Source organism: Glycine soja, chromosome 18 (assembly GCF_004193775.1).
Source record: "Glycine soja cultivar W05 chromosome 18, ASM419377v2, whole genome shotgun sequence".
Taxonomy (NCBI): Eukaryota; Viridiplantae; Streptophyta; class Magnoliopsida; order Fabales; family Fabaceae; genus Glycine; species Glycine soja.
The window spans coordinates 1,852,095-1,876,147 of record NC_041019.1 but is presented as its reverse complement, the minus strand read 5'-3'; the positions used below and the strand labels follow the sequence as shown (position 1 = coordinate 1,876,147).

At 30.6% G+C, this 24,053-nt stretch overlaps 2 protein-coding genes across 2 annotated transcripts; one reads left to right on the top strand and one right to left on the bottom strand.

Annotated features, from left to right (window-relative positions):
- Positions 1-5,745: 5,745 nt before the first annotated feature.
- Positions 5,746-8,881, bottom strand: LOC114397537 (ferritin-3, chloroplastic-like). Its single transcript, XM_028359616.1, has 8 exons — positions 8,227-8,881; positions 7,665-7,748; positions 7,512-7,572; positions 7,289-7,376; positions 6,700-6,761; positions 6,364-6,429; positions 6,161-6,224; positions 5,746-6,027 (listed from the first exon to the last, which is right to left on the bottom strand). Exons 1-8 carry the CDS (start codon positions 8,493-8,495, stop codon positions 5,975-5,977), a joined length of 747 nt encoding a protein of 248 aa, XP_028215417.1. The 5' UTR covers positions 8,496-8,881; the 3' UTR covers positions 5,746-5,974.
- A 9,993-nt stretch (positions 8,882-18,874) lies between these two features.
- LOC114395779 (LOB domain-containing protein 12-like) lies at positions 18,875-19,930 on the top strand. The gene is made up of 2 exons (XM_028357623.1): positions 18,875-19,160; positions 19,459-19,930. Exons 1-2 carry the CDS (start codon positions 19,005-19,007, stop codon positions 19,798-19,800), a joined length of 498 nt encoding a protein of 165 aa, XP_028213424.1. The 5' UTR covers positions 18,875-19,004; the 3' UTR covers positions 19,801-19,930.
- The last annotated feature ends 4,123 nt before the right edge of the window (positions 19,931-24,053 follow it).

Below are 24,053 nucleotides of genomic sequence, written 5' to 3'. Positions count from 1 at the left end.
TTGCTCAACCGGAAACCGAATAAGAAAACTTAATGGTGTCTCTGCTGACGTCATTTCGTCAATGACGATGCTCAACAGCCTGACCCGGATACGACCCTTTTTTAGCGGGGCGGGTTGGCTCGTGCTTGAAAAACGGGCTGAATATATTAACGTTAATTATTTTTGGTTCATTTAAGCTTAATTATTTGGGTCTGTTAATTTTATCTTTAAAATTATTTATTTTTATTGGACACGCATCTAATTTAATTTTTTAATTAAAATCAATTTCAATATATATCTTAATAATTTAAAATTAATTTTACGAAAAATTTATTCTATCTTCTATTTACAATATATACCAGTAATATATCATATTTTTTTAGTTATTTATAAATTCTAGATTTTTCATCTTATTTTTCTCTGTTATTTTTTATTAATATATTTTTTGTCCTTATAGTTTACTTGCTTTTTTAATTTTAGTTATGGTAAACAAAATAAATATGATTATAAAATTATTTATTGTAATTTTTATTTTTATTTTTATACAATTATCATATCATAAATCACATCGTATTGAATTAATGACTCAAATTTCTCTCATTCATACCAACAACAACGTCGGAAGCCGTCTAGTAGTTTATCTTTAAATTTGTAATCATTTATATAAGCTAATGATGTTTAACAAAGGAAAGAGAAAATTTGGGGTTGAGTCAGGCTTCTCACATTTCATTCTAAGACTATCCAATGGAGAGATTGAGTTCTTAATGAGGGTCCATTTGTTTATGCATATCCCGCCCAAAATTTGGCTTTAATCACGTAAGTTTTCAGAAATCCATGCAAATAAAGAGTATTTATTTATATTTTAAATAAATATTATGCTGCATAAGTGAGTAACTAGGAACGGTGCTTAATCCCAACCTTATATGCGATGTAGAGTCTCTTTGAATTCTTCAATAAAGCACGCTTAATGAAAAAAAAATTATGCAGTAAGTCTCAATACTTTTAAACCGATAAACTTGAAAAGTCTATATAGATTCCTGTAACGTTTTCTTATTGATTCCTGCATCCCAATCAATTGCATATAGTATCGGAAATCCATAAAGACTTCGTAGATGCATGACTTTGAAGGAAGATTCGCGTGATCATCTTCTTCATTATGTGAGATTTCTTTCTTTTCTCCTTTGAAGTTTTTTGGTTTTGATGGATGTCTATAACATTAGGAGTTACGGAAATCCTGAAAACGGTAATGGGCCATTAGAAAAAAATAAATTACGACCTGTATTTAATGTTTCTTCTAATGAAGGTGTGTATGACATGATGAGAGGACCAAGCAAAGTGTGTCCTTCATCATCAGCTTTGGAAGAGAGTTTTATTTTATTCATGGCTTGGGTGGTGAGTTTAGAGGCGAGATTAGGGAGTTGGCGAAAATGCTGAAGTTGTGATACATGATCCCTTTTTCCTTGCTAAATCTTATTTAATTTTATGTTAATAAAAGTTTTCTCTATTTATCTGTCCTTTGTTATCTATTAAATATTGTTTCTTTGTCTGTTATTGTTAATTTTTCTATCACTTACTTTCACATTTTTAATGGTTTATTTCATTTTGATTATTTGTGTTTGTTCACTTTGTTGATTATAGTTTGTGTTTTTATCATATCTTTTTATTGTTAGTTAAAAGAAAGTATCAAACACGCCCTTGCTGTTTTTTCATCACCGACTGCATCTCCATCCAACGCTGCATAGGACTATAGGAGAAACAGAGACTCTGTTTCACAACGCGTGTTAGAATAAGAGAAACAGAGGCACTTCTACATTTTGCATATTATTTTTTGGGTTGTGAATTGGTAGTTCATAGTAGTTATAGACTTATTGTGCTTACACCCTTCACTTCTAATTTGAAATTTATTTTATCATTTATAATCTTTTTCCCTTTGCTTAATATTACTTAGGTGAAGAATAAAGGTTTGAAAATGAAAGCCAACGTCTCTGGGAAGAAGCATGTTAGTAGTTCAAAGTACATTATTGAAGATGATGAAGATTTGAGGCAAGTTGTTTTGATGTTTGCATCGTGTTGGTTTTGTTTGATACACATCCTAAACCTTGTTGCATGCAACTGAGCAGCATAATGTTCTGAATAGAAGAACTTAAATTATATGATGATGTTTATGAATAGGCAGGCAATTGCTCTTTCCTTGCAAGACTCTGCAGAAGCATGATATTGTGGAAGCCTTTGCCTCTTATTCTTCTATTAGATAACTGTATGTTTTCTATGCTCCCCAAATTTACACCTTTTGCATGACTCTTCTCAATTGGAAGCCTCTCACAAATCTTATTGGTCAATTAGGTAAAATTGATGTACTTGCCTTAAATGGGATCGTTGCTAAAGATTGCCTTGTAGATGTACATAGTATTTTGATGGGTCAGGGTGCACAACTAATTTGTAGTATGTTAAATTTATTCTTTAAATCTCATTGAGGCATTTTTCCAAGTAAAAAATGTTAATGTTATTTATGACATGGTGCATACTTCTGAGCTCCTTACTTTTTGTGAGAAAATTGATCCTGTGTTGTTACCAATCTATGAGAATGCTATATTATAAGCAGCTACAATTTATAGGTTTGGTTGGTTATTACGAAAGAGTGCAGAATTTGTAGTATCCATCTGTGCATCACAATTTCACGAATCAAATGAATTGGAGCCACGATTCCATCATATCACCAAGGGATGTTTGGATAAGCATTTTTTGAATGAAGATTTTCTATATAAGAACTTTAGGTGTATTGTTTGAGAATTGAGTTAGTTGAGACAATTTATAAGTCTCAATTCCTGTGCAAAAGAACACAATTTATATACTCTATCATACAAAGACTATTGTTTCAACAAAATATACTGTTACGTAGTAGAACAGGTCATTCACGTGAGTATTTAGAACTCCTTTTTAAGCATTGTTATATGGATATAAACCTGCTGTGCAGTTGGAAATGTTATTTGTCTACATAAAATTTGAGGTTTGAGGAATATTGGAGAGCTTTTGTTGACACAAATGAGAAGAGATTTTTGGCCAAAAATGGTGTTGATCAACTCCTTTTAGGTCAGCTTTTTAAATCCTTTTCTGAATCCAGTTGTTACGAGAACAATGGGAACATTCAGGTCCAATGGGACCCCTTCACATCTCACACAACTCCACGGATCATGAAATCAAAACATGTACTACATAATGCTTTGAGTACAAGTGTAGCTTAATTATATTCTAAAAAGTTTCTTTAGTGTTCGGGTCTTTTCTGTAATTTGGTTTCTTACTCTGGCTATTAGAATTATATTTCAAACAAGGCATTTTTTTGCTTCCTTGTGATTAGAGACGGACTCAGGAGTGGATAAAAGGGGAGGAACGGAATTTCTTGTTACATAATTATTTAAATATTTAAATTTAAATAAATAATGATTTAATAAGTAATAAGTTATTTATTATTAATTTTATGGATAAAATCAGAGATTTAATCTATTATTAGAAAATTTTTAAACAGATAATAACTCAAAAGCATATTTTTATGTTAATATTTTTTAATTTTAATTTTTTTTTCTCAGATAAACTCATAGGATCCTAAGGAAGGGGTCAAAGGCCCCTACTTGCCCTCTTGATCCGTCCATGCCTGTGATATAGTGCACATACTAAACGTCTTTATTGTCTTCTAATATTTGACTTCTATCTTCTAATTGAACTTATTTTAAAATTATTATTAAACCAAAGCAGTAAAGTCAATTACATCTTGGGTTATAAGAGGATTCAATTGGTATGTGACTTCTTCCAACCAGTATATATTATGCAAATTAAAAGACAAGGACATGAGAAACACTATTGTCTTCCTTTTTGTGAAAAGAAGACCACAACACTGCATATTTGTACTCAGCATTATGCATTTGTGTAACATTCCAGCATTCTAACTGAACTTTTATGATTTACAAGACAAAATGAGAAATATAGTGGATCGAGATGTAAAGTTGGATATATAAGGTCTTTAAGCATGAAAATATCTAGGAACACTCTAAAGTACTACATAAAAATAAGCAATTGAATTATTATTTGTCAAGCTGATATATGTTTATGTAATAAAAGAGAATTAAGAACGTATTAAGATAACATAGGTAACAAATTGATGTGAACCTGACTAGGAGCGGATCGCTTGATAGAGGTTACGAAGATTTGGATGACGCCACTTCCGGTGAAGGAAAATAAGTCAGGATAGACGCCACTTTCGGAGAGAAACTCTCACCCAATTTTATGAAAATGTCAAAAGTTTTTTTTATTGAAAACAAAATCAATACTTATAATGTATCTGAACAAAAGATAAAAATAGATATGGACCTTCATCCTTCTCTACTTGGGCCTTCATCCTTTTCCATTCAGGGACTTTCTCCTTCTCCACTTTAGTTTTTGTTCTTCTCCACTAGGACCTTTAACCTGTATTTGGTCAGTTCATGATTCTCATCACAAATATGAATGTGTTTTTTGGATGCTTCAAAAATAAAAGACAGCAGAGTGAGAAAAAAACTAGCAAAGCTTTCTCAGTCTTAAGAACTAATTCCGGCAGCATCCTTAAGAAGATGGACCCGTGAGTTAGATGGGCACTGTGAGCTAGATGGGTACTCATCAAAAGTGATCCAGCTATGGTCTTAAGAGGAACCTAACTCAGCCAAGCTAGCTGCAACACTATTCCCTTCTCAGAATATGTTGGAAAGAGAGGGGCCAATCTTTGTTAATAAAGTCTCTAATCAACATATGATAATATTTTTGTAGAACTTTTCCATCTTCTCACATAATGAAGTTATAGAAGTACAAGTAAAAACTTAAGGAAGTTATACTATTTGTCCTCTTAAATAATATTTATTATTAAATTACTGTAGAAAATGGTTATCGTATTTCGAACGTTACTAATCACATGAATGCGTCAATGAATTTTCTTTTAATATATTTCTTTTGGTATTATTAGTTTCGGTTAACGTAGTAACGTTTTTTATTATCAAATATAAACTGATATACAAATAAAAAAGGTAAAATTTAAATAAACATATATTGAATATAACTTATTTAATCCTTTGGGTTTTAAAAAATTAAAATATTCAAAAAAGCAGCAACCATTTAACAAATCAAATTTATTTGATTGAATTGTTTTTGGCTTAAACACAATTTATTTAAATTAATATAATTTAATACTGCATCTTAATATTTTGTTCTATTAATGGTCGAATTAACATATACTTATGAAAAGTTTTATTCATGTTATCAGAGGTTGAGGTTGTGATTCCTCATAATTTTGGTGAGTAAAAGTGAAACAAATATTAACAAAAATAGCCCGTGCATCGCACACGGGGATATTCGTCTAGTTAGTGTTCAATCCAAAATAGAAGAGAAATAATATTTCATATTCCCATCTTTTTTTACTTTCCATACAATCCAATAAAAAGAAGAAAGATTTCCTACCAAAGAATTTAAAAATCATTATTTTCTCTTATTTCTTCCTTTTCTTTTTTACATTTCACGAACCAAACATTACTTTTAAAGAAATGTCTAAAAAGAGGATTGTCTCAAGAGAAAAATAAGCGTGAGAAGTAAAAAAAAGAAAGAAAAACTAATAACTATTGTTTCGTAAATAACACTTGTTTAAAAGTTACCGTTCACTTTTAAAATCGTTTGATGCATGAAATTGAAATTAACTTAAAATTATAATCTTGATGTTTAAGTTATGCAAATAATTAAGGAACAAAAATATAATTGTAATTTGAGTTTCAATTCCATATTACTCCAACAATACGTCAATTCCATATTAGTCCAATACGCAAATTCCATATTACTCCAATATTACTAAAAAAAACACGACATACAAATGACCAATATTACTCCATATCCACTTTGTTCATCTCTAGCATTAAAAGACCTGAAAATACTAATCCGAATAACTAACTAGATGCACGAACGAGAGGTAGAAAAAAAATGTTAATCAAGCAGCAACTCCTTCCTCATGGAGTAGCATCTGATCAAAGTGCCACACACCTGAAAGTTGGGGCCATAAAAGAAAACAAAGGGTTTAGATTCCTTTTTTTTTTTTTTGCTAATACTTTCATTGAAAGAACTAGGGAAAGAAAAATTCAACCAAGTTGCGTGTAGCTGAATTAGAATTTCTTACCATGTCCTTTGCCAACTCTTCTGAGTTGAGCAACGTATTCAGAGATTTTTTTTATGGCTTCCACCTACCCAAATAATAATTAAAAAAAAGTGCTGAGTTTTAGATCGACAAAAGCTTCCTTGCAGTGCTTTGCATATAATCATGTGCAAACCATTCTGCCAGTAACCCATAAGAAAGTTTAATAAATTGCAACGTCACATTACCTGTTCACCCAAAAACTCGCTTTCAATAAAATCTGCCAATTGCACATCATTGTTCTTTGAGGCAACCTGTCAAACAACATCCAACATGTTCAAATATATGGATTGCCACTTTAAAAACATCAAAGTGAACATAAATGAGACAAATGTCATGCAGGTTTGGATAGCTACTATGGCTGATTCTAAGACCTAAAATCATGGTGAAAATTTGAAAAAGTGGAAGTAACCATTTGTTGTTTTAGCTTTCAACGTGGTTTTGGAATTGATTATGACAAAATTGAATCAAATCCAAACATGCTATGAATCCAAAACTAGGACCAAACAATCTTGATATCTTACACTGTGCAAGTTAAGCAGCTTTTCATTTGTCAGCTTCTCCAACGACAGGGCAAGTTCCATTGCTGCAACAAGAAACAAACACAAAATACATTTAGTGCCAAACATACAAATTTCGCAGGGGAAGTTCATCAGACAAAGCAAAACACTTTGAACAAAAGTTGGCTTACATTGCATCATGTGTATTTGTATGCAACGTTTCTGCTAAGAATTAAGAAATAATGTACTTCCTAACAGAATTAAATCAACGTGTGCATATAAAAAAGATAAACGCAATGTTAAATCAGAATTCATTTCATTTTATAGAATATTTCAAGTGGACAATCGAGCTCGAGATTATGGAACATACAAGGAATATGGTACTAAAAAACAAGCAATTGGAGTTCATACGATTGAGGATGCTGTGAATCCTATTCATTTCAGCTTAGCTATATATGTTTTAAAATTCTAAAAATATAAGCCTCGACAAACTAAAACACACATATCTTAATAAACTAAATGCGCAGCAATGCCACAAAAGTGAAAAGTTTTATTATAAATCATAAAACACATGAAAAAACTAAACAGAAGAAGGGATAGCAGACACACTAACCATATAGCGCATCTCCCTTTTCCTCATGGTCAAACTCAGTAAGAGGCATCACTATAGATTGTAACTTCACCTTTCCACCTCGCTTGTTCTGAAAATCACATTAACACACACAAATAAAAATAAAATCTCAGAATCACTTTCTAGAAGACAAGATTGAAAATTTGCATATTCAATTGACACATGCAGCATATTCTCGGAGATTGAAAGCTGTAATTTATACTACCTGATATTCCATCAATTTCTCAGCATGCTCCCTTTCCTCCTCGCTTGACTCCTTGAAAAACCTGTAATCATCAGTCATTAATTAACTACTCACAAGGTAAAAAACAAAAAACCCTACACAACAGAACCTATAAATAAATAATCAAAACATTACTTGGCAAGACCCTTGAGCGCAACATTGTCCCTATCGAAGTAGGCAAACATCGCATGATAAACGTACGAAACATTGTACTCCACACTGCAAAGAGAAGCAGAAGAAGAAAAAGAAATTAAAGCCCATCAAACAACATAAACCCAGAAACAGATAAAAGCCCTTCTTCAACTCCTACCCTGGCTACCCATAAAAATCATGTAATTTATAACGATTCATCAATATAACTAAAAAAGAGACTTAATGTGTTAATTTATTTTTGGTTTAATTATAAATTTTATCACATTAAAGTTATTTTTTTAACAAAGCTTATCATCCAACTTTATACTTTTCTCAAATTTTATCAGTTTCTATTTGTGTATTTTATCATTAGATTTACCAGCATCATTTTGTTATATCTTTAATTTTTTTTTCACACGTCACTGCGTTAAAATATACAAAAAGTTAAAAACTTTGAATAGTAAAATTTGCAAAGTTAAAACTTACAATAATTAAAAGTTTTATTTTTTGAAGTGAGAAAAGAAAAAAAAAAAAAAGGAGATAAGGTAGAAGCAGGGGAACGCACTTGATCTGTTCGTTGATAGTAGCCTCAGACTCATCGGTGTACTTCTGGCGAGCAAGGGAAGCTTGTGGGACAGTGGGAACAAGGTCGAGCTCCTTCTTGACCTCTTCAAAGGGTTCAAATACGACGCCGGTTAAGGGCCGGTTATTGGAGTTCTTGGTAGCGCATGGAACCAAGTGTTTGCCCTGAGAGTAGCGAACAGAGGAAGGGAGTAGTATATGGTCGCCGTTGGCGTTGAAGAGAGAGAAAGAGGACGCTGTTCTAAGAAGCATGGTTGCAAAGAACACAACACGACACGATGAATGAATGAAGCTTTAGTTGAGTAATTGAGGTAGTGTTGTGTGGTGAAGATTTGAGGGTAGAGATGCGTGGAGGCACTAGATATATAGAATGCTTGGAGTCAAGTAAGATGAGTGAAAATCTATTATGAAATCACAGTGAAATATGAAGCAACAAATAATTGTTTTTGAAAAGTCAGGGTGACACACTGATAACTTGATTTTGAGGTTGTTATCATAAATTGATGTTAGTGTGAGCTTTGCTATATCTGCTGTGAATCCTATTCATTTCAGCTTTCTAGATTCTTCTTCTTTTCTCTCCAACTCCAATTGGTTTATACTGCTACTTGTTTCTTTCATCATTTTCATGGCTACGGTTTTTTTCTTCTTTATTTTTTTGGGGTCTCTATATTTCAATGAATTGTCACACCACACGTTTATTTGTTTTTTAAGATTCTAGATTTTTTTATTGGTACTAGTTGTTTTGATTACCATTACAGTGACTAATCATGGATTTCAAAAGCATAAAGATTTTCTCAATTTTCAAGTCAAATTTATCTCTATTAATAAACTTTAATTAACATGTTTTAAGGGTTATACTTGTCTAGGTGCATTGTTTTATTGGATAAGCATTTCTCGTTTAAAATTGTACAAATATACACTTCCATCATTTGTGATTTCATTTAGAACATGACCGCTTACTTTTGCTGTCCAATACTTAACAGAATATGAAAATAAGCATTGGTTTTAAATAATTATAGAATTTTTCTTCTGATTTATCGTTCAAACATAAAAAGGAATTTCTGGTCAAACACAAGAAGATATTAACTTTTAGTTTTTTTGTGTGTATAAAACAAGGAATTTCTGATCAAACAACAAAAGAAAGGTCATGAATTCTGTAGCCATGTTTTGTGTTGGGCACAATCTGGGCTTCGTCAGCCCAATGCTACAATTGGTCACAATCTGGTCAATGGCACTACCTCGCTCATTGATGGAGCTTTTGGGCGGCACCTGCATGCCCAAATGATAGCAAGGATTTCACCAAGTTTAAAAATGGAGTGAGTGAGTGGTTTAATATTTTTTAGATGGCTGAATTACTAATAATTAAATAAAATTAATTTAACTTTTCTGACAGTTTATAATTGTCATTAAATGCCATTAAGAGGACCAAAAGTAAATTATTTTTAAATTATAAAAACGAAAATAGGATAAAAAAATTTAAAGGACTAAAATCAGATTTTAGAAATTTTTAGAGAAACAAAAAACACATTTTACCCTTTATTAAATATAATGTGTTTTTTTTCTAAAGATTTAATCAAACTTTTTCAAAATTCAACTCAAGTTAACTGGTGAATTAATTTCAAAACTAAGTTTATAATTATTTTTTTACCAATATAATTAATCTTTTTTGTCCTCGTAATCAAGTCTTTTAAATAGAGAAACAAATTAAGTATCTTAAATGCCACCAAAGGAATCATGAAGTTGTGTAGTTACAATTTTAGGAATTTTAATCTTACAATGTATTTTATTTTTATATAAAAATGAAATATTATGGACAAGCCTTCGGTTGTACTTTCAAGCTATTTCATATTTAAGCACTGGTAGTTTTCAAGACTACAATATGGACAAGTCCTTGGTCTGTAAGCTACTTCATGCATAAGCACTCGTAACTTCTAGGACTTTGTGTTATAGATAAGCTCTCGGTTAAGGGCGAACCAACATCCAACCACACTCCACACTGCACCAAAAAAGATTAAGACCCTCACTCCGTGAGGATCCTCAAATTAAAAGTATTGCAAAAACTCTCTCCCCGTCCTAATACACATAGTGCCTTTGTAGTACAAGAAAATCATCTTTATATATTCATAAATTGAGAAACTCTCCTAGGTTTACAATTAGGTTGAAAAATCCAAAAACTTGTTAGAGCATAAAGCATTATAAATTTCTTGAATGCCATCCAAAATGTTGAATTTCACAATTGCCTGCTTGTTTGGAAAAATGACTTTAAAGCCTCATTTGACATGATAAACCTTGTCTTCCCAAAAACAACAAATAGTAGCTTCAACAAATTTTGTCTATTGGACGTGGAGAGAGTGTGTGAATCCTCATTGATTAATTTTTTTCAAACACCCAGTGCATCTCATGCAATTCAAAATGGACTGAGAGGAATTCAATTTCACCCTTAAGAATTTTCTAATGTAGTTATTTGGGACGACGATGAAGGATAAAGTTTTTACTAGTACTAAATTTTTAACAAGCATTCTCAAAATTATGTTTATCAAACTCTCGAGTTAATTCATTAATTCTTATGAGTTTACGAGTTTATTTACCCTCTTTGAGTTGACTCTTGAGTAAACTCTTTTTTATTAGACTTTAGGTAGACTCTATAAACTCTAAGTAAACTTGGTAGACTCCCGAATTTACTATCGAGTCAACAAGTCAGCAAGTTAAAAAAATTAGACCAAAATATAAGTCATTTTGGATTATTTTATGTCCGTGTTAAACATACCTTCATTTAATATGTTATTCTCAAATACAAAAATTCTTACATTTAATAATATCAAACTCTTGTTATCTAACAACATCAAATCCTCGATGAAAATAATCTATCACTACTATAACATCTGTAAGTTATTATCTAATAGTAATGCATTACTAGACTTGATTATTTAAATATTCTGAAATTTATGATTTACTATTTTGTTTTATTATACTTTTGAAATGTTTAATTAGTATGTTATTCATAAATATTTTGTTATTATTTTTATATGAAGTTGACTCTTACGAATTTATAAATTGAATTCACAAATCGAGTCTATAAAACTCTTACAAATCTAAAACTTTTAAATTTGATAATCTTGCTATTCAACATATCATTGGAAGAGAACAACATGCATCTCGAAATGAGTCTTCATAACCACGATGCTCATTTAATGTCCGCGTTGGAGGTCTCATGTTTTTTTACCTTTCACCCATAGTATTTTATTGTCTTCGATCGAGATTTGTAATTTCAGAGTAACCAAATGGCAAGTTTCTGTCTCAGCTTCCATGTATGTTCTCACCTTCCTAGGAGTTGAAGTTCTATTTGTAGTCCAATCTGATTTAACACTCATTTTTAAATAATTATTAGCTAGTACTATTTTAAAAGTTTTGATTGTATTTACATTATTATCCATTTTTAAAATATATTTCTCCAAATGACAAGTCAGTTGCATAGTTGGGTTTACAACATTTGAGATATTATCCGATTGGTTTCTTATGTGAGGCTGACAATTTTATTCTTAAAAAATGTCTCAATGAATTAATAAATTATATTTGATTTCAATTTCAAAATAATTTCTCTGGTTTTCTCTGTTTTACCAGCAGTTATAAAATTAATTTTAAGCATAATTTAGAAAATTATTGACCAATTTAACTAATTTGCAAAAGTACCTATGTTTTCTCTTATATATGAGACCATTTTAATTAATTTGCAAAAGTAATTTTTTTATTAGTAGCATCAAAATTAATTAACATTTTTTTAAAATTACTCTTAATATTTGGAACTTGACAAATCTACAGCATTTATAAGTTTATTGAGCTTTTTTGACATGTTTTAATGCATTAACTTGGTAAGAAATAACCAATATGTATACTAGGGTGGGGAAAGAAATTTTTGTGTTTGATAGTCAAAGAAATATAGGGGAAAACTTAGGTGAACCAGTGAAATATATGGTCCATTATGGACCATGTCTTTTGATCAGACATAGAAAGCTTTTTTTTTTTTTCATTTTTATATGCCAGTCTTTATTTTTTCATAAAATTAGACAATAACCTTGTTTCCCATATTTAAATTAAGGTTATTTAGTTAATCCTTGGACTAGGTTCAGCGATCTTATCCGACATCCTACTGATCATCGTTTACCGTTGTCAGAGGCGATTTTGACGTCAATGTTTACACAAACATCACAAGTAGCAGGAAACCCATCTCCCCACCACAAATCAAAAAAGGTAAGCCAACTTTGGTTAAAATACTACTGCAATTTAAAGAACATCAAAGTTCAAATCGAAAGGGAACGAACAAAGAGCAAACTTGTAACACAAAAATTCCCAATGATCGGAACTCTTCAACATATTGAATCTGCAATTTCCAGAAACTGTTGGTGATGAAGAAGAGCTTCTTGCACTTAGAGTGCACCAAAAAAATGAAAATTTCCAAAGTTGTGGATGAGTTCAGCACCATTCCAAATCTCAACTGTATATTTCTCTTCACTGCTCTAAAATACAAACACCAATTCTCATATCTGTTCTTTTGATGTTTGATTCCAAGATTTGTGCCCCTTCTCTTCGAAGAGGTCAGGGACGTTGGGGACCATGGCAGGAGCTCGACGACGGTGAGTTTAAGGATTCACAACATTGGAGCCGTGGCAGCGAAGATCTAGAGAATGGTGACTATCAGATCTAGGAAGGAGATCCGAGGATTTGAGCAAGAGCTAATGTTGTCGGTTATGAGAACATCATGGTTTGCACATAGCCCCCTTTGTCTTCTTCTTCGACCTTTGATCTTCTCTTTTCAATCAAACACACCGTTGCAGAAGGAGACGACAACGGTCTTAAGGTCGACAAGCTAACCACACATCGCCCTCATTGTCGTTTCAAGCATCGTTCTCCTATGCGGTGAATAGGACAACAAAAAAGACAAACTGAAATGGAGTAATTGTGTCAACTATAAAGGGACATTTATGTAAACTCCGTTTAAAATAAAATATTAAAAAAAATTATGTCAAAGGTATCAAGTGATACATCTCAACCATCCAATATTTTAAAATAAATCTAGTGGTTACAAACTACTAGTCTATAATGGACCATATGTTTTACTGGTCCATGCTAGCCATCTCAGCCATATGTTTGCCCCCTCCTTTCCTTTGACCCTTTCACTCTCAATTCTCCACTCTCTCAAACCTTCACACCACCATGTCCAATAAGCAAAAGCTCCAATGGGCTTTGTATATCGCTGTCCATTACTGGTTTATGTTTTTTCTTCTTCGTCTTCTCATAATCAATATTACTATTGTCCTTTTTTTTTATGTTTTGTGTTTTGTGTTTGATTAATTACCAAAATAAAATTTTTAAAAAAAAACAAGGTTTACTTCCAAACAATGGTGGAAGACTTTCCATTCCACGCTCAGAAACAGCGCATCCTCACATGGCTCTCACTAACACTACTCACTGTAACAGCATCACCCTTTACAAAATCATGAAGATGTCGACACCCAGTGGACTCTCGTGCGTGGACTCGCCGACGTGCTACTTTGGCGGTGCCGCCACCACCATGAACCTGATCTTTGTGGTCTAGGAGCCTTACTGCAAAAAACAGAGCCGAACATATTGGTTGATTGACTGTGAGTATGATTTGACTTGGATGGTTCGGGGTCGGAGGATTGAAGCTTTTGCTTCTTGGCCATGGTGGTGTGAAGATTTCAGAGAGGAAAATTGAGAGTGAAAGGGTCGAAGGAGAGGTTGGAGCACAGGGGCAAGCTGGGAAAAGAAAGAAAAAATAAAAATATACCAAAAACACTTTATCATTTCCGGTTATATTTAAGGCAAATACAACTGTTGAGAAAACTTACCGCGACTAAAAATAAAATCAACTTATATAATATATAATTGAGAAACAATTTTTATTTTTTGAATTAGTTTTTGAAATTAAGTAAAACCTAAAATTACTAAGATTATAAGACAACTTTATAAGGTGAGCCAGAGTACCACAAACAAAATCTATAATTTTAATCTAATTATTAATTTTACATGTTTTATTTATTTATTTATTTATTTTAATTGAATTCCAAATTTAACATATTCACTTGAGATATAATAAAAAAATAATTTAATTAATCAAATTAAAAAAAGAAATAAATGTATGAAAAATTAAAAATCAAATCAAAATAATAAATTTTTTAAATAAGAAATAAAATAATCAAAATCACATATTAAAAATTATAAAAAAATCAAAATTATAATTTAGTCTAAACTAACTAGTGTCTACTCCCTAGCTTAAGTAATTAAAGTAGATCTATATGTTATCAACTCCCTAGCTTAAGTAATCAAAGTAGATTTATATACGAACAACTTGCCAAGAGTAACTTATTAATACATGGGAGGGTCAAAATTCAGAAATGAAACTCATCTCGTGTGGTTGCTTAGAAGAGAATAAAATAATGGTGTGACTACTATTTGTCCTATCACTTACATGTCTATTTGGGATGAATTAAAAAAAGAAGTGACAATACGATAACGATACACATCAAGACTCTTCTAAACAAGACACAGAGTACGTAGGGTGTGAAGTTTAATCACCATGATAGTAGAGGCCGCCTAAGCTAGCTATCCAGCCCTAGTTAATACAAATGCATGCATGCAAGCAATTAATTAATTATTTATATATTAATGCAGTAGTAATCAAATCCAAATCTGAGTGCGTAAATAAAAATTTATCAATTAGTAAGAGACGAAACCATTCCGTGAGAGGGGCATATGTATACTTCCTACAAATTAATGCTAAACTATTTTATGTAATCTTTTTGTGATTTTTTAGAATTCGTATATAAACTATTTTTTCTAACTTCCAATAAAAAAAACATTGATTTTTTTAAAAGGCAATAAAAACATTGAATTACTTATGTTTTATTTTTTAAGTATGATCTAATTATCATACATACGAATATTTGAATGTCTCTTAAAAATAACACGGGCCTAAGTCCATAGTGATACAATCATAGCTCACGAGATTAGTCATCTCTATGTTCCAACTTGTTAAAAATAAAATCTATTATATGACGAGGTTCTGATGTATGTGTTTCATATTGGGCAGAATTTTCCTTGATATGAAAGATCTAATATTATACTATTCAAAATTACCCTTGACTCAAGAAAACGAAGAAAACCAAAACCGTTCACTAAACATGCTAAACTATGGGCGAGGACTAGCTAGCCTAGATGAATTGAATGAACTCCAGTTTCTGGGTAAATAAGAAGCAAACCAATTTGTTGATAAATCACTTCAAATTAAGAGAACCACGCTATCATATACTAATTCTACCCTTTCGGATTTAGACAAGATATATGCCAATATTATGCTTATTTTTAAAATCTTTTAATCCTCATTCGCCTCTTTGAGTTGAGACTTGTGTATATATCAAGTTTTAGACTGAGTTATACATGTATTTTAGACTCATGGTCCTAAATTGACTTATCACCCGATATTCAGCCAATTTTCTAAATGTTTCTTGAAAACTCGACCCTTAAGCAAATATATTAACGTACAGTTACCTAAAGATTTAAAGATTAAAGATATAAAGTTTTTTTATAAAAAAAAACAAGAGATCCCCATTTTTAGAATAATTACCAACCAGCTTGAGTTTAAAATCACATCAAATTTGAGAAACGGTCAATCTCATTAATTTCAAAATACTTTAATAGTAATGGGTGTGGGATCTAAGACCTGAATTTAGAGGGAGCAAACTATTTTAAAAAATAATTTTAATACATACAAATGAGGAAGATATTCAAACACATAAAAATACAGTATGTAAAATATAAAATGTGATAATAAATATGTTTGAATTTATTAAAATAAAGAAATATATTTATTTATTCTCATATGATAATATATTAAACGGTTCAAATGCATAAAATTAAGGAGTACAATAAATATATATCCCCATTTTTAGAGTGTCCTTATACTATGCTGTTATGTGCACACTAGACATTTATTTCGCTTTGATTTATATATATATAATTGTTGAATTGAGTCAAAGTATGCGCACAACTACAGAAAGAGAAAGTAATGTTAACGTGTGTATTCACGTGAGTGTTTGTAATTGTATGTCTAACAAACATCCACGTTGAGCTTCATTTCTTCGTATTGACCCGGTTCTTACAAACCCTAGTCCTATACTCTAAAACTAAGCACAACTAAACAGGCTATAACACTCGTTTAAGAGTCAAACAACGTGGAAATCACATTAGCCAACCCTCACTAGTCACTATTTCAATTTACAACCATTGGAGGCGCCGACGATAACTTTGGTTTATCTTCCCATGGGGACCCGAATCCGCTTATTATAGTGTGCCATAAGATAATTTTGTTTTCTCTTCTAGTTCTTGGAGTTCTAACTTTAACACTAATTAGACAGTGTCTAAAATTTTTAGGGTTTGAGATAGTTTTATATGATTAAATTCTAATTAAATAGGATTCATATCTATATTTTTTTATTCTTTTAACTTTTAAAATTTTAAAATTATATATAAAAAATGTATAATTAATTAGTTATAATGTTTTTCTCTTTGATAATGTATTCAATTTTATCTTATAACATTGCTGACTTCAAATGGAAGTTTTCATTTTCAATTTTTATAAAAAGCTACTTTTAATTGTGACACTAATTACAAGTATTATCAATAAAATATTATAAACAATATATACATTTTAAAAAGAATCAATCTTTTATTTTAATACTTCTAATTAACAAGGCATTAATATCTTTTGTTAGCATTTTTTAAGGTAAATATTAACTAATGTTTTAAGAACAGCGGTTAAAAAAAATAAAAAGAAAAATATTTTCATTGAAATGCATAAAAATGTCTTCTCCAATGATTTTTAAATGCATTATATGATTTTTAATAATTTTTTTAATTTCTTAATAATGTCATGAAGACACTTTTTTTTAATACCTTCAAATGTAAAAAAGGAAAAGATTATCAACATCATTTTTTTATCCTCCATTGGACGGTATCCTCCTCTAAAAATAATTAAGCAAGCTTGTTCTGCTTCTCCTGATCACGTCCCAAAGGTTACTGAACATGCCCTAAAGGCCTCAGGCGATTACCTCATCTGCCTTAAGGCAGTCTCGATCCGAGCACCATTTACGCCGGCAATAGAGTTTGATTATAAGGATAATGATGGTTCAATTAGGGGTAGAGTTTGAATAATATATTGAAATATTTATATTTATATTCACATTTTAAAAAATAACTCATTTTTAATAGATTCATACCTATGTAGGTAAAAAGAATAATGTTTGTATTTATATCCGATAATAAATATCTATATATACTTGTATTTGTATCCACTACATACTGTTTTTTTTTTTTTTGAGATCAAAGACATTCTCCATAAGATCCATAAGAAGTAGTTATGTTCGAGACTTTAAGTAGGATATAAAACTCCCCTTTTGGCAGAGAGAATGAGAATAAAAGAGAGATATTTAAATTAAAGTAAAATATAAGAAGTGTAAAACCTACATGAAATCTATACTATTTCTCTCTTCCTTTCCTCTCCACCAAACACAACATTATGAATGACGAAATCATTTCTTCAAATATTTTATAATGCAATTGTATAATATTTTAAAATTAAACAAAATATTGATAGGTAACCCCATAGTTAGTTAGTAAAGTAGTTAGAGTTAATTGAGGGTTGGGATAATTAAAGAAACATGTCATGCTACCTATAAATAAGAAAAGAGTTTAAGAGAGAGACTTAATCTATTCAATAAAAACTTTTTTTGTCCATTAAATATAAATTTTTTTTATAATAACTCACATATCTTATTTAACCAACTAAACTCAATTTCCTTAATATAAAAACTTTTATAAAAAATATGTTGTGTGCAAATCCAAGCCAATATATACTATAACAGGAGCACCTTGAATTTTACTTCAAAAAATAGACATGTATGACATATGTAAAAGACAACAATATTTAAATCAATAAAAAGGACGGGGAATGAGAAAACAAGAATTTTTTTTTCTAGTTTTTTTGGTGATTAAATTTATTTCTAGTCTAAAGGCACCTAATAATTTTATAGTATGATGTTAAGAAAAATATGGTAAGACCACAGTTTTTAAGCCTATGTCATCAGGTTTGTTCACGAACGATCTGGACACCATGGCCTTTTTGGACCCTCTTGCAGTAAGCAACTTTCGATAGTGAGTGTGATGCAGAATTTCTCGTAAGAAACATAATGAGTAATCTCCAATCACCATTGAATACGTGTCCTCAATTGACCACTTGTACAACTTGGTCCTTTGTGAAAAAATAACCACAAAGCACATACTATTTCAAATGCAGACATAAAAAAATATAAGTGCAATACATAATAAAATTCAGAAAGAATGAGTAATGAAATCTTTCATTTAAAATTACACATGACCTTGTCATAGGAAATTAAATAAGCCAATCCATTAATTTATTTGATAAGAAAATAAAAAATCTTTAGAAGTTGAGTCTGATTGATACTTGAAAGTGATACTCACATCACACTATTGCACAAAAAGGCTAGCCGCTAGCTTCACACGGTGTTGGCCATTATAAATACACACTCCTTGTGTCTCATTTTGTCAAGTTCAGTTGCCTTGTGTTCCTAACTTTCCGTTTTCCTGCTTTATACTTTTAAGCTTTAACTCCCAAACAAAGAATTTTTGTAGTTCCCTTTTTTTTCTTTTCCCCTTTCTATAATCAAAATGGCTGGGAATTCTCCATGTGCTTCATGCAAGCTGCTGAGACGCAGGTGTACCAAGGACTGCATCTTTGCTCCCTATTTCCCTTCCAATGATCCTCAAAAGTTCGCCTTAGTTCACAAGGTTTTTGGTGCTAGCAATGTTAGCAAAATGCTTCAGGTATCTCATACACTACCAATGCCTCCTTAGCTTGTTTTTTTTACTATGGAAGGAGAAATGAAAAAAAAAAGGTATATTTAGATTTATTTTTAGCTTCTTGGATTTGATAACTTTTTTGGTTCAAAATGGTTTTCCATATCTTCTGTTATGTTACTGGAAAATGGAAATCCCACGTCAACTAGTAAAATGATCAAAATAGTATTAGTAGGACACAACTCTCATTTCTTGAACTAGTTTTTGAAATTGAATTAGACTCAAACCCAAATTCTAAGATGTAAAGATGTATTAATTGCTTCAGGAACTTCCGGCTCACCAGAGAGGGGATGCTGTGAGTAGTTTGGTGTATGAAGCACATGCAAGAGTTCGGGACCCGGTGTATGGTTGTGTTGGAGCCATATCCCATCTGCAAAACCAGGTTTCTGAGCTTCAAATGCAGCTTGCAGTGGCTCAAGCAGAGATACTCTGCATCCAGATGCAACAGGAGCCACTGATGCCAAACCCAGAAATGGAAGACCCAGATCAGAAATCTTACCTTCTCCAAAATGAACTCCCTCAGTACCTCAACTATGCCTCTTCTAGCAACGTAATTTATGATTCTTTCTCAAGAGAGAGCATTTTTGGACATGACATGGTTTCTTGAATGCAAATGCTTTTGAGTTCTTTGTCCCTTTTTACAAATCATTTAGACAGAATCTTTAGTTTTTTTTTTGTAAAGCTTCCTTTTTATTTAATAAATACTAACTAATAATAAAAAATATATGTTAAAGAGTGATTAGCCGCCTCTTATATTCCATATACATATGTGAAGCATTGAAAGTTCTGTGAACTTCTATACTATTTTTTTGAAGTTAAGACAGAGGAATGCTGTTTTGGAGTCAACTCTAGCCTGCGATTAAGTACCGATGAAGTCAGTCAGAGTGTTCCTAATTAGTACTAATACTGTAGTAATTAACCCATTAAACTAATAATTGAGATGCTTGATCATTAATGCATTCAGATGAGGGTCGGTGGTCTTTTTTAAAATGGCAAACATTCTGATGATTAATTATAAATTTACCATCTCATGTAGTAATTGAAAGACAACTCACAAGTCTGGCAAACATAAAATCATTTTGTTTTTCCACTAGAATTGTATTTTTGTTGTTTCTAAGTAGGAATAAGTGTTGAAACTCTTTTTGTGGACCTCTACTTAGATTTCCTTCAACACCCTGAAAAGCCGTGCCATTCTCCGTTTGAGAACATTTTATATTTTCGACTGTTACAAGAATAATGAAAAATAATTAAAAAATAAAAATATTAAAAATTATATTAGAAATATATTAATAATAATAAATATTATTTTTTAATATTTTTATATTTATTTTTAACTACTCTTTTAGGATAATAGTAAAAGCTATTATATTTTTATGGATTAAATCAATGTTAATTTGAATTAAAATATTTTATAAATTTAATTTACTTTAAATTAACATTGGTAACTCAAAGTTTCCTACTATATACATATTATTTTAGAATATTGTATATAAATGTTCAAATAGAAAAAAAATATTGTATAAAAGTGTAAATCTATTAGCCTATTTTTATTTTTTTACATAAAAGTAATAGAGTGAGAAGACACTTCCAAACTACTGGGTAGAGCGCAATGATATGTGGAAACTATTGTAGAAGCCACCAAAAAATTAATGCTTCACCGTGGAAGTGGGGATGGACAACCCAATAATCTTGTTGTCATTCCTAATCTGAATTAACATAACTTAGGTCATAAATCTCATGATTAATCTATTATATTTTCATCTCTATTAATGAGTTAATAGTGGCACCAGGCACCAACATGTGACTAGGCATGGCTACGTGTAGGAAACTATTGTTTTCAGTGTTGTAGTTTTGATGTTCATTACAAGAGAAAAAGTGACTAATAAGAAATGAAAGTTTTGCATAGCTTAGACCGCGTAACCTTGTTATAACTTGGGGGACTTGCATGAGATTCATGACATTGTTCGACACGGTTTCCAACATTTAGTTTTTACAATCCCCATCGTCAGTAGTATCACATTCACAGGTCATAACCATATATCGATCGTTTTCTCTTCTATCCGAGGTCATCCAAAAAAGGCAAGGACCAAACAATTGCTACATGCATCATTTCATTTCATGATCACCCCCTTTGTTGCAATACGCTATAGCTACCGATATTTTTTTTTTTTTTTAATTTGAAGTAAAAAGTAGTTTTAGCGTTATGCTAAGGTCTTGATAATGATACAACTGTCACTCTGTCAGCAGAGACTTATGTTATATTTGGTATGCAAAAATGTGGAGAATAATGATTTGTTGATCGATCAAGACTCCATACAAGCATATAAAAAATTATTTGTATATTTTTTTTATAACATATTTAATGAAATGAAATATTCCCTCCGGTAATATAATTAAATACCATTTAAAAAAGAATTGATGATGCATTTTATAAGATATTTTACAATTCTTATAAAGCATCTAATTTTTTTTATTAAATACTTTAAGTATTTGTAGTTCATAGATTTTAATATTTTTATATCACCTCATAACAAAGTTTTTTTTTTTAATATTCCATAACAAGCTAATGATTATTAACAAGAATAAAACAGATACATTCGTATTATATATATATATATATATATATATTAAAAATCCAATAAAAACTCTCTAACATGTATAAAAAAGTGTTCAGATAAGTTTAATTTAAAAAAATTGTCATTACCATTGGGACACTTCAAATAAAAGAAATGTCTATGCTTCATAATTACTAAGTAACAAGAAGAGAATATTTATAAATTGACCATAATTTGGATCCTTATTTAGCCTAAGATTTTTGGTGCAATAAAATAAATAATATTGAACCAAAATCAGGGACAAATAGAAAATTTAAGTCTATAATTAAATCTTAAGAAAGTTACTAGTATTAAAAACTAAATAAAAAAAATAGAAAATAAGAGATCTTCTATTTGGTCCTTTAACTTCTCCTTCCTTCTTAGGATATTTTTACATTTTTTTACATATTCTTCACAAATTAAGTTTCCTTTAATTTGTGTCTCTTCTTTACACTACGCATGTTACTTTCAGCCATTACTATATCCTTTCTTGTCCAAAAGTTATCAAATACTTCCATATCTCAGCTGTCCATTTCTTGGCATATATAACCCAATCTTCTAATCATCATAGTAGAAAAACGTTAAAATAATTCAAGAGGTTTACTCATTTGGATCAGCTTCTTCTAGCTAGCTGGTTCACGTGGGGGGTCTGTGCAAGAAAGTGCCCGGTTTATGGGATGTGCACAGCATATTATATGTATAGGGTTTCTATATCCATCTCTCTAAACAACTTTATGTCCAAATCAAAGCACATTATTATCTTAAATGCTCAAGAGAAAAGAAAAGCCTAATAGTGGGCGACAACCGACTGTTCTTTAATTAATAAATTAATTCAGAGAGAAAAAAAAAATGGTGTAACAACTGAGTTAAACTTGAAAGATTCCTCATCAGCTTTGTTTAATGTGAAACATTTTCTAGTCAAACTTGAATTTTCATTCATTTAATTTATCTCTACCGAATCCACCTTGTCTTAGCCCGGTTCTTGTCTTTATCTAGCCGTATACTAGTGTCCTATTCTACTGCCATTCTAATCTAATCAGTGCACCTTCTTTCGGATTAGGTCGGGTCCCTCCAAACTCTGAAGTTTCGTGTGATTCTAATTGACCTATTGACCTTTAATTTTTTTTTTTGTTTTTTTTTATCATAATCAAAGTTAATTTGAAGAGTTTGTACAACAACCATGGTCCATGACGCAAGTTAATTACCTTAGACAAGCTTTAAGTTAATAACTTATTTTGAGGTAAATTTTATTATTAAAAACTTGCGAGGGATTTTTTTAAAAGTTATTTCATCAAAATTAATGTATTTGTAATTAAGCACATACTTCCTTTTAAAGAAAAGCAATTACTTGATGATTAGTGGATTATAGAAAATACCTCAAAGACCATTTCTCCCTACTGAAACTAATGAATTCAAATAATGATCGTAGATGAAAGGACGTACTTACTCTTTTTTTTTTTTTTTAAACTATATCAGATTTTGTTGCCATGTAGTTGTACTTGTAATTTGAGCAAATTGTTGTGTTGAGTAGTGTAGAAAATCAGACCAATGGCAAAAATATTTTTTCAATTAACAATATGTTAAAAATAATAATAATTAAATGCTTTTCTAATTAAAAACAAAAACTTAAAAAGTTGCTTTAATATTTTTCTCAAAAGATAAACATAACAATTTATGAAAAAACAAGATTATATTAAAAAATATTTTCATTTTCTAAATTAAAATATGGCCCGAATCATGAGCGCATTATTGAAAGAGACATTTAGATCTTGATTGGCTAGTGTTGGATACAAAGGTTTTGTCAAGAGAAGAAAATTCCACTGCCATTGAATGCATCTCGTGAATTATACAACAACCATATTACAACGATTATATTCATATTGGTAATTAATCAAATCATGTTATTATTTACACGGGTAAACAAATGGAGCCTTAGTTTTTCAATAATAAATATTTTAATTTGTGAAACTAAGACACTCTTATTTTTTATTTGTCCACTTTAAAAGATAACAGATAAATTAAGAAAGATAATTAATACTTTATATATATTAGAATTACTTTTAACTTCCTCATTAATATGACCTTCATTAATATTTCTTTTTTCATTTATGATAAATTGTACAAAATATGATGTTATTTTCAAATTTTAAATTTATCAATAAATAAAAATATTTTTTTTCTTAAAAATGAACTGGTACAAAAACTGGATGGGTAATATCATTTGCCTTGCTTAATTACAAGAGTAATATTAAGCTTCCCTTTTATA

Bases quoted from the DNA above. Each gene is read 5' to 3' on its own strand.
- LOC114397537 (XM_028359616.1), bottom strand. From the start codon at position 8,495: ATGCTTCTTAGAACAGCGTCCTCTTTCTCTCTCTTCAACGCCAACGGC. The intron at 7,749-8,226 runs GTGCGTTCCCCT...TTCTCTTTGCAG, and splicing joins ACTATCAACGAACAGATCAA to TGTGGAGTACAATGTTTCGT. The intron at 7,573-7,664 runs GTAATGTTTTGA...TGATGATTACAG, and splicing joins GCGCTCAAGGGTCTTGCCAA to GTTTTTCAAGGAGTCAAGCG.
- LOC114395779 (XM_028357623.1), top strand. From the start codon at position 19,005: ATGGCTGGGAATTCTCCATGTGCTTCATGCAAGCTGCTGAGACGCAGG. The intron at 19,161-19,458 runs GTATCTCATACA...TAATTGCTTCAG, and splicing joins ATGTTAGCAAAATGCTTCAG to GAACTTCCGGCTCACCAGAG.